The sequence below is a fragment of the Corvus hawaiiensis genome, chromosome 2 (genome assembly GCF_020740725.1).
Source record: "Corvus hawaiiensis isolate bCorHaw1 chromosome 2, bCorHaw1.pri.cur, whole genome shotgun sequence".
Classification (NCBI taxonomy): Eukaryota; Metazoa; Chordata; class Aves; order Passeriformes; family Corvidae; genus Corvus; species Corvus hawaiiensis.
This window is the reverse complement of record NC_063214.1, coordinates 18,766,304-18,782,476: the sequence shown is the minus strand read 5'-3', so window position 1 is coordinate 18,782,476 and position 16,173 is coordinate 18,766,304. Positions and strand designations below refer to the sequence as shown.

Sequence of the window (16,173 nt, the reverse complement as noted above, 5' to 3'; positions counted from 1 at the left end):
CATCCTGTTTGTGCTTCGGTGTCTGCCACAGCTCTTTAAAACTTCCCTCAGTCCCACTTCCAGTGGAAAAATTATGTTCTTCTAATTTCACAGAGGTTTTCGATTAGACTATTAGCTTCTCCATTGATAGCAACATGGTGATTTTACCTCTGAAAATTGAACTGGTCCCAAAACACAATTTACAAGAGAAATGCACCCCACTTTGATTTAAAACTCCCCTTTTGAAAAGCCTGAAGCATGTCACCTAAAGGGGGACATTCTGCTTCTAAGCAGGTGAGTCTATGAGGTTCCTAAATATAAACAGCAACTCTCAAGGTTTCCAGGGTTGTTCTGGCTTAGTGGCAGACAGATTTGTTTCCCAAAAGACGCCTTGTCCCAGCACCTATTCCAGTCTGCTGGTGGCTGGAACTCAGCCCCACATACTCACAGTGTTTCCAAGCATTGTTGTCTGGAGGAACACGAGGAGCACCCGTGGAGACACATTGCACTCAGGTCCCTGCAAGGATTTGAAAGACCCCATTAAATTCTCAGCTGACATTGCCAGAACTCTGCTCTGAGAACAAGGTGCCTGATGATGGTGGTGGTGATGGCAGAGGGGATCACTTCTTCCAAATCAAACAAATTATTAAAAAGCCAACCACCTCGCTTTGACCTGCTCTTAACAATGGGATCTGAATCAGGAAGGGATGCTGCTGATCTCCTTGGGAGTCAGATGTAAACAGAAAGGATTCCCTGGCTCAAACCCCTCCTCCTGCTCTCCTCTGAGAGCAGCTCCAGTCCTCGAGGGGACACGCTTCTTGCCCAAGAGGACAAATTCAGCACGACCTTCGTACTTTATAGCAGAGAAAGGAGGAAAGATATTGAGCAGAAAGAAAAGGCTATCGGTGAGATAGCAGACCTGGGAGCAGGAAGGATCTCTGCAAAAAGACAGGACTTATTGCTCCCCTAGGAGTCACACAGATATGAGCAGGAGCTCACAAGACACTGTGAATCCTGACCAACACAGAGCATCAAGAGCCCTCAGCAGTGTCAGGGCAGCAGAGTGGAGATGCATGGTGGGCAGGAACCCTGAACTGCTGACACAAGTGCTCAAGCAGGAGTGGAGGCATTCCCAGAACCCACCAGCCATTCTGAGGCTCCAGACCTGGTCAGCCTCTAGTTTTTTAAAGCTTGTATCCCAGCTCCTTGGGTGCTTTGTAGCTGAGGACACATCAGAAGTGCGTGGCCTTTGCCTTGCTCTGCTGGTGTCTCCAGCAAAATAAAGCTGGGAGAAGAGTGAGCTTTGCTCCTGGATCTCTGCTCTCCTGAGAACACGACACGGGAGAGAGACAAAGGTCTATATCAGTTTGGTCCAAGATACTTGACAGAAGGCAGTTTGAAGAATGCTCTGTCAGCAATAACACTCAGGTGGGTATGGCTTAGGATCCTGAAAAAAACAACAGACTGCTGTGACGGGGTGTTACGGGTTTGGGAGGCTGCCAGTGCACAAGAAACTCAGGACTCACTCATAATTGCAAGTTAATTTTATTAGTTGCAGTAGCAATTAATACATACCGACCCCTGGATCCTGGAGAAGCCACCGAGCAAGAGAAGGAGATGGAGCACGGCTTCCGAGCAGAAGCGGTAGGAAGGCAGTGCACTTTCAGGTTGTCCCCTGGATGAAAATGGCGTGTATCTTGTCTTCCTCGCTCCTCCACCCCAGGACCACACCTTATATCTCCTCAGCAGTGGCCAGTTCCAACATCATCTCACGCAAGGCCAGCGCATGAGATGAGGTCACAACATCCCATTATATCACCGCCATGCCAACAATGGCTTTATTGTGTATTATTCTCCTTTCACAGGTTGAATCCCACCAGGTGACAGATACATAATTTCATTTCTGAAGGTTAAAGTCCTACCAGCTAACACTAAGGTCTTCTGCATTATCTTGTCGATGTGCGCAACAGCAGACCAAATATGGCAGGCCTTAGATATGTCTTCAGTCCCTGACACAGGAGGTGATGGGAAAGACATGAGCTGTGTGGGTAGTGGCATGTAGGGAGGGCCTGTCCATGTGTCATCCTATGTACGTAGACCCACAAGTGTGGAAAGCCAAGATCAAGGGCTTCTTGATAGAACCCTCTATGTATTATGTCAGGTTTTCTCCAGACACCAAGTTTACTTTTTGTCTATGTTTTAGAGATCTTTCACTTTTAAGTGCAAAGTGAAATTTCTGACTATAAATCTTGGTCATATCCCACAGCCCTTGTCACCCTGCCTCTTCTCCCTTCTTTCTTATCTATCCTCCCAGCCTCCCACTGCTGCTGTTGGAACTTGATGCTCTGGAGGAGATAAGCAGGTCAGGAGAAAGTGGCTTTCCACCCGCAGACTCCTGGTGCACCATGGATGATATCCACAGTAGGAGTCAGTACTTTACACAGAGCAAACCTGCAGAGTCTCACTCTGATGTGCTTTCTGACCCTGTTACACTTACAGCTCTTGTAGAAACTGCATTCCATGCCATGCCTGGAAAGTGCCGCTGTGGATCTGTGTGAGGTGATTCTCAGAAAGGTTTCTGGAGAAAGAGAAGATGACAGAAATAAGTCCTACAGGAAGCTGGGGCAAAGCAGTGTCCACTTACTGGAAATTTGCAAATCCAAGGTAGGATAGGGAGGCAATTGCTGTTTTCTCCATCTTTATAACTTGTTCAGGCAAGGGAGTGAAGAGCACAGGTGCTTCATCTATTTCTGTTCCAGGATACAGCAGCCTTCAAGAAAGATCTTCTGTGATGGCTGATTATGGACAACCTCACTAGGATCTGTTATCCTGGCATGGGTCATCCAGTCACCTTCATTGATCCCTTCAACACAGCTGTCTTTTAGCAAGAGAAACAGTCACTGTTCTCGAAAATGCTCCTGTTATTTTTAACAAATAAAGGCTTCTAGATGCAAAAAGACTTCACTAAATACACTAGAAATGTTTGTAACTCACAGATGTTGCAAAAAAGGCAGTGGCTCTGATGCCATGATGATTTTTTGCTTTTTCTTTTATATACCTTTTTATAACTTTTGTATTCTTCGTGGTTTTTTAGCCTACATTCTTAGACTTATTTGTCAAGCTAAGAGACTAAACATTTTAGAAGCTTCATAATTAGGGGTCAGAATGCCCCAGACACCAAGGTCCTCTCCAGAACACGTTTCTTTAAACTAAGATAGAACCATCCAGGGGAAGGTTCCTTGGGGAGGGGGCTCACTCGAGCCTCTCATTGGGGAATCTTTGATAGATATGCTAATTAGTAAGACCTATAATGTGATACCCGATGGATCGCGTGTGTGCATTGTGGTGTCCATTTCAGCGCATTCCACCTGGACGTGGTGCACCTAAGGATGCTTAAAATAAATACAGAGGTAAAATCTCTTTTTCCCTTCTAACCATGTTTGAGTCCTGATTTTAAGACCAGGAAAAGGTTGCTGGTGACTCTGGTGGGACCCTAGAGACCTTGAAACTCGCAATCTTGGGTTGAAACATACCTCGTTTTGCCCCTCTCTTTCTGGTGGCGAACTACATAGGCCGAAACAACAATCCAGGACTGGGACTGTGACTAGGGCTTTAATACCCACCACGGAAAGGCAAAAGCACGGAAATGAAGGTGAGTTAAGACGGACCGGTATTGTGCTAGCACTAAGGAAAGGTTAAGGTTTGAAGGCCAAGAAGCCCGCAAAAGGGGAAAGCCTAAACCCTTCCCCTACAGATCTGTAGAGAGAAGGGGACACCCTACATTGAATCCACAAGACCCCAGAGGCTACAGTCTGCACAGTCACAGGAGTAGCTCAGAGGCTTGAGAAGTTAGTTGGTTAGTTGAGAAGCTGAGGGTTTGAATCCCACTTAGACCAGATTTTCATGCACATGCTTTCACTGCTTGCTAAAATAAGTTGCTTTTTAGTATTTTAAAGTGCTGTAGTTTGTGTAGTAAGCTAGATAAATTGCCTGAGAAGTGGGAATTTCAAAGCCGCATTGCAGGCTGAATTCTGGAGTTAAAAGCTTTTCTCCGGCAGAGTTTTTCTGTTTGTGAGTAAACATGAGTGGTGTTTTTTCAGACAAAAACGTGAAAATTCCCGATAACAGTCCTTTAAAGTTGATAATAAAACACTAGAGATGGCTGACAAAGCAGAGAACTTTACTACTCTACTCTAGACACCCAAGAATTGATCAAGTTGTTGACACAAGTCTGGCCAACTTTAAAGTTAAGTCAAAGAAGTTGGCCTGACTTTGGTAGCTTGGAGAATGATCTCATTACTGACCTGATGGTAGAACTGAGATCATTACACAGGTTTGATGAATTAAGATATGCAGAGCTTATCTGAACAACAAAGAAGCATATGTGATAGAGAAAAAGTTTAAAGATGACTTTGAGAAAGAAGAAGGGAAAGAAAGCAAAGCTGCCGCAAGCTAGCTTAGATACAACCAGAGAAATCAATATGACAGACCTAAATATGGTAGCCCCAGCCTTGCACGACGGGGGGGAGGGGGGTCTTCCCCCCCACCCCATTCAGACACCGGGGCAGCCTGCACAGGTGGGAGGAGGGGATAGAAGAGCAAGACTGCCAGTGGGAGTGGGGGTAGGGGGTGGAGGAGCCGCACCACCGTCGTCCCCTCCGCCGCCACCACCCCCGCCACCACCCCCGCCGTCCAAGGAAAAGGACAAGCGGGCAGTGGTTTCACAGCCAGATGCAGCTGGCCAAGCAGCTGTGGTGCGCAGCCAACTCCAAGCCAGAATCAGCTCGGCACAGAGCCTCCCCCCTCCCTCTTCCTCGTCTGGAGCAGAGGCAGGCTTGCCACCGCCCCCTGACCCCCCTAGAGGTGGGGAAGGGCGCGGACTGGCCGCCACTCCCCGATTTCCCCAAATACAAAAGTAAAAGCAGAAATGGACACGGGCGGTTCCAGCCGCGTTCCCCAATATGGCAAACTGCAAGCTTCAGAGCTAAAGACAGGCGCTGCCGCTCACATTCCCCGCCCTGCAGCGCGGCCAGTGTTAAAGCTGAAGGCGGATGAGATGGCCCCAACCCAAGCGGCTCTTGTAGAGCTAAGGACAGAAGAAGCTGCTTGCAGCCCCTGCCCCCCTGCACCTCCAGCACCGTAAAAAGTGAGGCAGTCCCTGATCAACATTCAGCAGAGATAATCTCTAATACCAATGTTATAAACATGTATTATAGTATTGGCTTCTCGCAAAGTATTAAAGTAGATATTATATAATGTTAGAAATGCTTTTTGCTGTGTGGATGTAGTTTTCTCTCGTTTTAGCAAGAATGTTAGCAAGTGTGAGCAAGTAAGATAACCTCCAATCGAGCAGAGGATGAGGCCCAAGGAGCTGCTAATCAACACTTTGTCCAGAGAACAAAAGGGCCCAAAGGCTACTCCGCCCGGAGAACGGGCGGCCAGGAGGGTCCGAGAGCCCTTATCACCGCTCTGCCCGGGGGGCAAAGAGGCCCAAAGCTGCAATCAGCCCTGACTGTCTGAGGAATTAAGAGATCCACCCTACCATCGACTCTTACCTAGCGGGCCCAACCCCAAGAATCAAAAGAAATAAAACCACAAGGCCGAAGACTACGCATGCTCTAAAAAGGCGGACCCAAGGAGTGGCCATGCAGATCAATTCCTAGAAAAGTTTTAATATGAATAGAGAACAGACAGTAAAAATGGTATAAAAAGGACTCACCTCGAGCATCAGGCGTGCTCTTGGCAGAGTGCCAAGGCACCCGGCCGTTATCCCTTTGCTTTATTTTATGTGTCTCTTATTGTCTTTATATTAAACGCTTTAAATTCTAACAGGAGAGTGAACCTCGTTTTTCACAATTGGGGCCTCGCCCGGGATCTACACCTCGCCTCTGAAAAGCGTGGGAGGATTCAAGAAGCAAAGGGTAAGGCGCCCCCTGCCCAAATTGGCAGGACCCTTGCTTAGCATCCTCTGGCGCGGTTTGGTGGCAGCAGGGCAACACCCGGAGGACAAGAAAGACACAAAAATAAAGCAAATAAAAGAGAGCGCTCTCGACAAAAATCCCACAGACACTGGAAAAGCAACAGGACTGGTAAGTATTGTCCAAACAAAAAGGGGGTGGTTACGGGAGATGAGTGTGTGTGAATGAGACGCGGACTGGTTGCCCCAGATCTGCGAAGCGAGTGTGGCAGTCTCTGAGTGCTGCGGTTCCGTCTTGTTCGCGAGAGCAGCGGCCAGCGAGGAGACGAAGCGAGAGATAAGAGGAGTGAAAGAATCTCCCGGGGGTGACTGGGACGGGTCTCCAGGGAAGGGGTTGCAAAGTGGGAGCTACACCCCCCATATGCTGGGTTGAGGAAAACTCCTAGAACACCCAGGGTCTAAAAGTACCCCAAGAGGAGTTGGGGTTGGATGCTAGCAGTGCTGGGTTGAGGGAAATCCAAGAGCACCCAGAATCCTAAGGATTATTTCATACCCGTGGGTGGATACTAACAAGTGACTTGAAAGAGGTACCTTATTATTCTGTTGTAAGAATGAGTGAGTGAACAAATATTAAAAAGGAGTGAATGTGTGAATGAAAGACTGTGTAATTAGAAGTTAACTTTGTTTTTGGGGAGGTGGGCTGTAATAATTTTTTTTTTTTTTTTTTTTTTTTTTTGGTACTGTGAAAGGGTGGGTAGTACTTTACAGCAGTGAAGATTGGTGTTTTAAAGGAATGAATGAGTATTTCAAAGGGGGGGGGGGGATAAATTGGTATTTTGAGTAAGTTGGAATAGAGAACTCCTGGAAAAATGGGACCACTACCTAGTAAAATAAGTTCAAGGGTGCCAGAGGAGATACCCCAAGACAGTCCCCTTGGGGTCAAACTCGCGAACTGGGAAACTGATCCTTCCACAAAAGGAAAAGATAAAGTAAAAATGATTCAATTCTGCATGAAAGAGTGGGTAAAAAAGGAAATCAGATCTGATCATGTGTACTGGCCAAAATATGGGTCTGATGAGGCATGGATTTGCCAGGCTCTAAATGTATTTGTAAATTCAAAAGAGCCATCTCACCCTGAGGAGGGAGAATATGCTTCTTGCTGGACAGGAATTACAAAACCTCTGAGAACCAAAGTCTTTAAAATACCAGAAACCCCAGAGGAAAAGCAAACAGAAGAGAAAAAAGGGTGGGACCCTTTAGGAGTATTGCCCCCGCCGCCAGCACCAGAAGCTGCACCCCCCCTCCCCCTGGCTCCGGGGCTTCCCCCGCCGCCAGGATCAGGAGCTGCCCTCCTCCCCCCGGCTCCGGGGGCCTCTCCCCCGGTAGCCCCCCCTCCGCCGGCTCCGGGAGTCCTTCCCCCGGCAGCTCTCCCGCCCCAGTGGAGCGGGGGGGGGAGCCCTGCCCCTGCCCATGCTGGGGATGCCACCCTTCCCGGGAATCTCGGGAATCCCAGCACCCTCAATTGAATCAAGAGGAACGTCACACGTCCCGGCTTCAGCCCCCACCTCTCCTGCCTTGAGAAACCCGGCTTTAGTGCCGGTCCCCGCTTCCTGTGCTCCGGAGTATTTGGCTTCACTGCCACACCCCACCCCCACTCTCTGCACCGCAGAATATTCGGCTTCAGCGCCGGACTCTGAATCTGCCCCTCTTCCCCAGGGGAGTTCGGTGCTTTCTTCCCAAACAAACCCTCTTCTTAACGAAGGAGCACCATACCAGAATACAAGAGGTGCCATTAAGGCTCAGAGGCAGCCCAACAATCCCTCCATTACTAAACAAACAGAGGGAAGCCGAGAGATTCATTTATTTCCATTAAGAGAAGTACCTATGGGAGGAGGGGGGACCGGCTTTGTGAATGCTCCTCTAACCTCTACAGAGGTTAGGAATTTCAAAAAAGAAATTGAAGGATTATTAGAAGACCCCATAGGTACAGCTGAACAGTTGGACCAGTTCCTAGGTCTCAACATTTTCACTTGGGAAGAAATGCAATCAATAATGAAAATAATATTCTCCCAAGAAGAAAGAGAAATGATTAGAATTGCTGGTATAAAAATTTGGGAAAGAGAAAACCAACAAGGTCCACCTGGGGATCAGAAAATGCCCATTACACCTCCTAACTGGAACCAAAATGATGAAGCTGGGAGGGGACATATGAATGATTATCGTAATTTGATAATCAAGGGAATAAAAGAAGGGGCACCTCGAGGACAAAATGTCAGAAAGGCCTTTGAGGGGCAGCAAGGGAAGGAAGAAACCCCGACTGAGTGGCTGGAGAGGCTCCGAAAGAATATGAAACAATACTCTGGGATAGACCCAGAGTCCCTAGCAGGGCAAGCCCTGCTAAGAGTTAACTTTGTCACACATGCCTGGCCAGATATTAGGAAAAAATTGGAAAAAATAGAAGACTGGTACGAGAAACCATTACAAGACCTAGTAAGGGAAGCTCAAAAAATATATGTCCGGAGGGATGAAGAAAAAGCCAAAGTGGAAGCAAAGATCATGATAGCCACTATGCGAGAGAGTACCTTCCAAAAAAATCTAAATCAAAAGCCCTCAGGTAACACTCCTAAACGTTCAAGATTCAGAAATGGTGGGAGGGAGAAAAATAAAACCTCAGCACAATCAAGTTTCCAAGAACAACCCAGGGATGCCTGTTTCTATTGCAAGGAAGAGGGGCATTATAAAAGGGAATGCCCCCACCTGAGGAGGGATCTGAAAATATTTCAAGAGACACACACAGAAGAAAAATAGGGAAGTCATGGGCTCTATTTTTTGGGGGATAAATACCATCTGGAGCCTTTGATAACTTTAAAAATAGGCCCCCAAGAGGAAGTATTAGAATTTATACTTGATACTGGGGCAGAAAGGACTTGTGTGATGAATATTCCAAAAGGGTGTGATGTAAGTAATGATGTGGTAAAAGTAACGGGAGCAAAGGGGGAAGGATTTAAGGTCCCTGTCATTAAAGATGTGGTTATTGAAGGAGAAACAAAAATAGGGATAGGGGATGTTTTGTTAGTTCCTGGGGCTGGCAGCAATTTATTAGGAAGGGATTTACAAATCCAGCTGGGGATTGGGGTCATACCAGAAGAAGGGAGAATGACGGCCAAAGTGTTAAAACTTAGCCAAGAAGATGAAAGAAAAATTAACAGAGAAGTTTGGGCTGGGGAAGGGAATAGGGATGGACTAGATATTGACCCCATAAGGGTCACAATTGAAAAAGAAGAATGTCCCATTCGTGTACGTCAGTACCCTATATCTTTAGAAGGGAGAAAAGGCTTAAAACCAGTAATAGAAGAATTAATAAAGGATGGGACATTGGAACCTTGTAAATCCCCTCATAATACCCCTATTCTCCCAGTAAAGAAATCTGATGGAAATTATAGATTAGTGCAAGATTTAAGAGAAGTAAACAAAAGAACACGGGCCTGCTACCCTATGGTTCCTAATCCCTACACTCTTTTAAGTAAAATTCCGCCTCAACATCAGTGGTTTAGTGTGGTGGATCTTAAAGATGCCTTTTGGGCCTGCCCACTGGCAGAGGAAAGCCGGAATATTTTTGCCTTTGAATGGGAAGATCCAAACACAGGGAAAAAGAACCAATTGAGGTGGACTAAACTGCCACAGGGGTATTGTGAGGCCCCAAATTTATTTGGGCAAGCCTTGGGAGAAATATTACAAACCTTCCCCACTCCCCCAGGAATACAAATTATCCAATATGTAGATGATCTTCTAATATCAGGAGAAGATGAAATTAAAGTTAAAGAAGCTACTATAAAGCTTCTAAATTTTCTTGGGGAAAAGGGACTAAGGGCATCAAAAAGGAAATTACAGTTTGTGGAATCAGAAGTAAAATATCTTGGCCACCTGATAAGCAAAGGAAGCCGAAAACTAAGTCCTGAAAGAATTACAGGGATTTTATCCCTCCCTCCTCCTTCTTCAAAAAAGGAGGTTAGAAGACTGCTGGGGCTACTGGGATATTGCAGACTATGGATCGAGGGATATACACAAGCAGTAAAATTTTTATATGAAAAATTAACAGGGGGAGACAATATACAATGGACCAAAGATGATGATAATAAATTAGAAAAACTGAAGTTGAAACTAGCCTCGGTACCAGCCCTAAGCTTACCCTCACTAGAAAAACCCTTTCATTTATATGTGAATGCAGAAAATGGAGTAGCTCATGGTGTATTAGTCCAGGAATGGGGAGGGGTGAGAAGACCAATAGCTTATTTATCTAAACTATTGGACCCAGTAAGCCGTGGCTGGCCAGTATGCATTCAAGCCATAGCAGCTACTGCTATTTTGGTGGAGGAGAGCCGTAAGCTCACCTTTGGAAGTAAACTGATTGTATACACACCCCATGCGGTCCGAAATGTGCTAAATCAAAAAGCTGAAAAATGGTTAACAGACTCCAGGATACTAAAATATGAAGCAATTCTGATTGACAGTAATGATCTAACTATAGAAACAAGCAAAAGCCTCAATCCGGCCCAATTCCTCTATGGAGAACCAAAAGATGACCTGGCACATGATTGCTTGGAAATTATTCAATACCAAACAAAAGTTCAGGAAGATCTAGAAGAAGAAGCCCTCTTAGAAGGGGAAAGAATATATGTGGATGGTTCATCCAGATGCTTGCAAGGAAAAAGAATGTCAGGATATGCCTTAGTCGATGGGATAAATATGCAGACCATCGAAAAAGGAAAACTACCTTCAAATTGGTCAGCGCAATCTTGTGAATTATACGCTCTAAAAAGAGCACTGGAGCATTTAGCACACAAAAAGGGGACCACCTATACTGATTCAAAGTATGCCTTTGGGGTAATACATACCTTTGGAAAGATCTGGGAAGAAAGGGGTTTACTAAATTCAAAGGGGAAGGAACTGGTACATGAAGGCCTGATTTCAGAAGTGTTAGAGGCATTAAAATTGCCTGAAGAAATAGCTGTAGTGCATATCAAAGGACACCAAAAAGGGATGACCCCAGAAATAAGAGGGAATAATCTAGCAGACCAAGAAGCCAAAGATGCAGCAGAAAATGGGACTAAACGAATTATGTTAATCCTGACCCCAGAAAGGGGAGAATTGGAAATCCCCAAATTTAGTAAAGAAGAAGAGAAAGAATTATTTAAGATAGGGGGAGAACAGGATCAATCTGGAAAATGGAAACTCCTTGATGGGAGACAGTTACTTAATAAGCCACTCACTAAGAGAATATTAGAAGATATGCATCAAAAACTCATTGGGGCACTCAAGCTTTGTGTGATCATTTTCTGAGAAATTATGGGTGTATTGGAATCTTTGGGGTAGCAAAACAAATAACTGGGAACTGTATAACTTGCCAAAGAGTGAATAGGAAAATAATGAGAAAAACAACATTAGGAGGCCGCGAGTTAGCTCTGCGACCATTCCAAAGTATCCAAGTAGATTTCACTGAACTTCCTCAAGTACAAAGATGGAAGTTCCTATTAGTAATAGTAGACCATCTAACTCATTGGGTGGAAGCAGTTCCTGCTACCAGAGCTACAGCTAACGTAGTATGCAAAACCCTTCTGGAACAAATTATTCCCAGATATGGAATGGTTAATAAAATAGACTCAGATAGAGGAACACATTTTTCATCCAAAGTCTTACAACAAATAACTCAAGCCTTGGGAATAAAATGGGAATTACATACCCCCTGGCACCCACAAAGTTCAGGCTGAGTAGAAAGAATGAACCAGACTTTGAAAAGAACTTTAACAAAATTAATGATTGAAACTCAAATGTCATGGGTAAAATGCTTACCTTTGGCTCTGTTGAGAGTCCGAACACAGCCCAGGTCAGATCTGGGAGTATCTCCTTATGAGATGATGTTCGGATTACCCTTCCTTACCACTCAACATGAAACAGCCACTTATGAAGTGGGAGAATCAAGTGTCAAAAAATATGTCACCACAATTGCCAGAATACTTGAAAATTTGAGGCTGAAAGGAATGATCCCTCAAACCACAACTTTAGAGTTCAAAATTCATAATATCCACCCAGGGGAATGGGTACTGGTAAAAACATGGAAAGAACAATCTTTGACTCCACAATGGGAGGGTCCTTTTCAGGTACTGCTGACGACTGAGGCCGCAATCCGGACCAAGGAACGAGGGTGGATCCATGCCAGCAGAATCAAAGGACCTGTAAAAGAACCTGAAGAGTGGACTGTAATATCCAAACCAGGTGACACCAAATTGATTCTTAAATGGAGGCCAGGTGGCAACGAACTAGAACAATCTAAATAATCCAAGGGATATGCAAAGAATCACACCTAACTGAGAAGTAAAAGCCAAATTTATATCAGTGACCCCTGGACAAATTCTGGGACATCTTGGAGAAGAATATTCTCACTTCAAACAGGAAGGGTTGGGACTGTATCAAACAGGGAACTCTCATATTCTGATTCTAGCCTGTGATTTGTATTGAGAAGGGGGAGAATCACAACTTCCATCAGTGCCACATCATATACCCTGTTTGAATCATTCTAATACAGGGCATGCCAGCCAGGTCAAATATAAGTAATTAATCTGGAAGGAAACTGGCATTTCACATCATCGACACCCTAGTTGTAAAAGGTGTCCAGCACAAATCAACCCCCTTATCCAGACAAAATCATAAGCAACAAAAGCAATAACTTTGCTCTGCAGATGGGAATTACCAGTGCCTGTTGAATGGGAAATACCTAAGATACAAACAGTTAAAAAGGGTGCCAAAAGAAATTTGCCTAAAAGCTACAAAGGAAGTGACAAGGAAATAGAGCGCAAGACCGGGTTGGCCACTGTACTCGCCACCAAGAAGATCCAATACACCTGCTATGGGTTGCAACCCCATAGGCAAGGGAGGTGGGCGTATAAGCCATGCCGGACCTCTGTTATTCCTCCTTTTGTCACTTACCCTGGTCCCTTTCGGGACACTGGCAAGACCATGTTACAAATGCTACCGAAAGCTCTACATGGAAAGACACCGGGGCTTCTTTCTTATTACTCATACCCATATCAACAGTCACTGTTATGACTCGTCCAAATTAGGTATTTGTATGCATAAAGGGGAAAAATATTGGATTACAGAAAATTTGGGAACAAGTAGAAACAGACTAGGAAGTAATTGTCCAAAAGGAGAAAAATGGATTTGTTTCACAGCTGCCACCAGGGGAACAGTCCAAGATTTGGTAAAAGAACAAGTGGTAAGTAAAAATACAAAGCCAGCACAGCAACCTCGCCCTATATTCACCTCACGCCAGGACCTGTATGCAAAGCTTAAACAACAGTTAAAAGAGGAAAACACCCCAAGGTTAGGAAAAAACCTGTTTGTGGAACTGGGGGAGAGGATAGGTAAAGAACTTAACATAACCAACTGTTGGGTCTGTGGAGGAGCTTTGATGACAGAAGAATGGCCATGGAAAGGTAGCAACGTAGGCCCAGTAGAACTCCTTAAATGGAACCAGACAAATATAAGAGGGGGGAACCGACCTGAGGGGTGGATTTTAAGTTCAACAGTGATAGGGGAAGAATGCCTCTGGCGAACTGGGAAGAACTTTCTTAATGAAGTAGGAAACACTCCCTGTAAAAGGTATAAAGTGAGCAACAAAACTTCAATGTGGTGGGTCCCAGAAAAACCAACTTGGTATTGGGCTCAGAAAAAAGGAAAAGGCTGTATATATGATAATGAAATTGGACTCTTTCAGTGTAATGACACAAGGAAAAATCCTTATTTTGGAATCCCAGAAATATCCAAATTTTGGGAGAATATAAATCAACAAGAAGGTGATTATTGGAAAGACACCAGATGGCTTATTTTGGATATGTGGGAAAAGGGCATACCCAAGACTCCCTTCATATTGGAAAGGGAGTTGTACATTAGAAATCATTCAACCAGGGTTTTTCCTTTTACCAGAACCAGAGGGAGATCAATTAGGAATACCTGTCTATGAAGACTTCAAAAGAAATAAAAAAGATTTAATTGGAGGATTCCAAAAATGGAAAGATGAGGAATGGCCCCCTGAACGAATATTAGAAACATATGGGCCAGCTACCTGGGCACAAGATGGAAGTTGGGAATATCGAACCCCAATTTACATGCTGAATCGTATCATCAGACTCCAAGCCCTTGTAGAAATCATAACTAATGAAACAGCTGAGGCTATGAAATTAATAGTCAGCCAGCAACGCCAAACCAGAGCTGCAATATATCAAAATAGGCTGGCTTTAGACTATTTACTGGCTGAAGAAAGGGGTGTGTGCGGGAAGTTCAATACATTGGAATGTTGTTTAAAAATTGATGACAATGGGGATGCTGTTCTAGATATCGCCAACAATATCAGAAAAATAGCCCATGTACCGGTCCAAAAATGGGAATCAATGATGACTGCTAACTGGTGGGATGGCATATTGGGGAAAGAATGGTGGAAGAAGCTAGGCTTCTTCCTCTTATGTGCTACAGCTGGTCTAATATTTCTCCCTTGCTTGATCCCCTGCTTTATTCGGCTAATCACCAGCGTAGTTCAAGGCATGCAAGTTGTGACAATGCCTACTGACCCAAAGTTGGCTATGTCTGGAACAGCACAAAAAATTATGGTATTAAAAAAACAAAGTGATATAAAAGACCCTCTCAAAGAAGCCAAATTGATCTGTGAAAAGAACGAACAGACATTAGAAGCCAAGAAAAAAGAAATATTGCTCAAGCCAAATGATTTATAAAATAGAAAAAGGGGGGATTGTTATAAACATGTATTATAGTATTGGCTTCTCGCAAAGTATTAAAGTAGATATTATATAATGTTAGAAATGCTTTTTGCTGTGTGGATGTAGTTTTCTCTCGTTTTAGCAAGAATGTTAGCAAGTGTGAGCAAGTAAGATAACCTCCAATCGAGCAGAGGATGAGGCCCAAGGAGCTGCTAATCAACACTTTGTCCAGAGAACAAAAGGGCCCAAAGGCTACTCCGCCCCCGGAGAACGGGCGGCCAGGAGGGTCCGAGAGCCCTTATCACCGCTCTGCCCGGGGGGCAAAGAGGCCCAAAGCTGCAATCAGCCCTGACTGTCTGAGGAATTAAGAGATCCACCCTACCATCGACTCTTACCTAGCGGGCCCAACCCCAAGAATCAAAAGAAATAAAACCACAAGGCCGAAGACTACGCATGCTCTAAAAAGGCGGACCCAAGGAGTGGCCATGCAGATCAATTCCTAGAAAAGTTTTAATATGAATAGAGAACAGACAGTAAAAATGGTATAAAAAGGACTCACCTCGAGCATCAGGCGTGCTCTTGGCAGAGTGCCAAGGCACCCGGCCGTTATCCCTTTGCTTTATTTTATGTGTCTCTTATTGTCTTTATATTAAACTCTTTAAATTCTAACAGGAGAGTGAACCTCGTTTTTCACACCAATGAAGCAGTTTCAATTAAAAGCAAATGAGATTACTCCAATAGACATAGTTCCCGCAGAGAAAGTGGTAGAAAAAAGGGGGAGACAGCCCAAGAAGTCATGAAAGCAGTCAGTCCCATTGCTAAACACACAAGGTCAAAAGCAAATAAAAAGGGGGGAAAAACCTGTGTTAGAAGTACCTCTAAGACAAGCTGTGAGAAATCAGAAGGTGATTTATATAAAGACACCATTCTCCCTCAAAGAACTACAGTAGTGGAAAAACTTGATTGGAAGATACAAAGACAATCCAGAAAAAGTAGCCATACGTGTAGAAATAGTCATAAAAGCCCAAAACACAGATTAGGGTGACCTGAATGTTATGATAGATGAATTATTAGATAACACAGAGAAAGAAATAGTCACCAAAGCTACTATATCTGCTATAGAAACTCAAATTGCAACTGAAAATCTCCAAAGGTCAGTTAATGACATTTATCCCCTAACAAACCCTAGCTGGGATCCCAATGTCCCAGAACAGAAAAGCTGAAGCGATACCAGACATTGGTACTTGTTAGGTTAAAATGTGCCATTCCTAAAGCAGTGAATTGGGATAAGTTATATGAGATCAAACAAAATCCAAATGAGATCCCCACAGAGTTTCTGAATAAGCTCAAGGAAGCTGCATGAAAATACACTACCCTAGACCCTGACTCACCTGAGCAGCAGCTCCACCTGGCCTACCTGTTTATAGGCCAATCTTCTAACGACATAAAGCTGCAAAAGATAGATGGGGCACTAGACATAAGTAAATTGTTGAATGTAGCCTAGAA

The 16,173-nt window shown here is 44.5% G+C and overlaps 1 protein-coding gene across 1 annotated transcript; it reads left to right on the top strand.

Annotated features, from left to right (window-relative positions):
* The first annotated feature begins 5,802 nt into the window (after positions 1–5,802).
* Positions 5,803–14,797, top strand: ERVH48-1 (endogenous retrovirus group 48 member 1). The gene is made up of 2 exons (XM_048293631.1): positions 5,803–6,068; positions 12,055–14,797. The coding sequence occupies exon 2, from the start codon at positions 12,801–12,803 to the stop codon at positions 13,914–13,916; it is 1,116 nt and encodes a 371-aa protein (XP_048149588.1). The 5' UTR covers positions 5,803–6,068; positions 12,055–12,800; the 3' UTR covers positions 13,917–14,797.
* Positions 14,798–16,173: the final 1,376 nt, after the last annotated feature.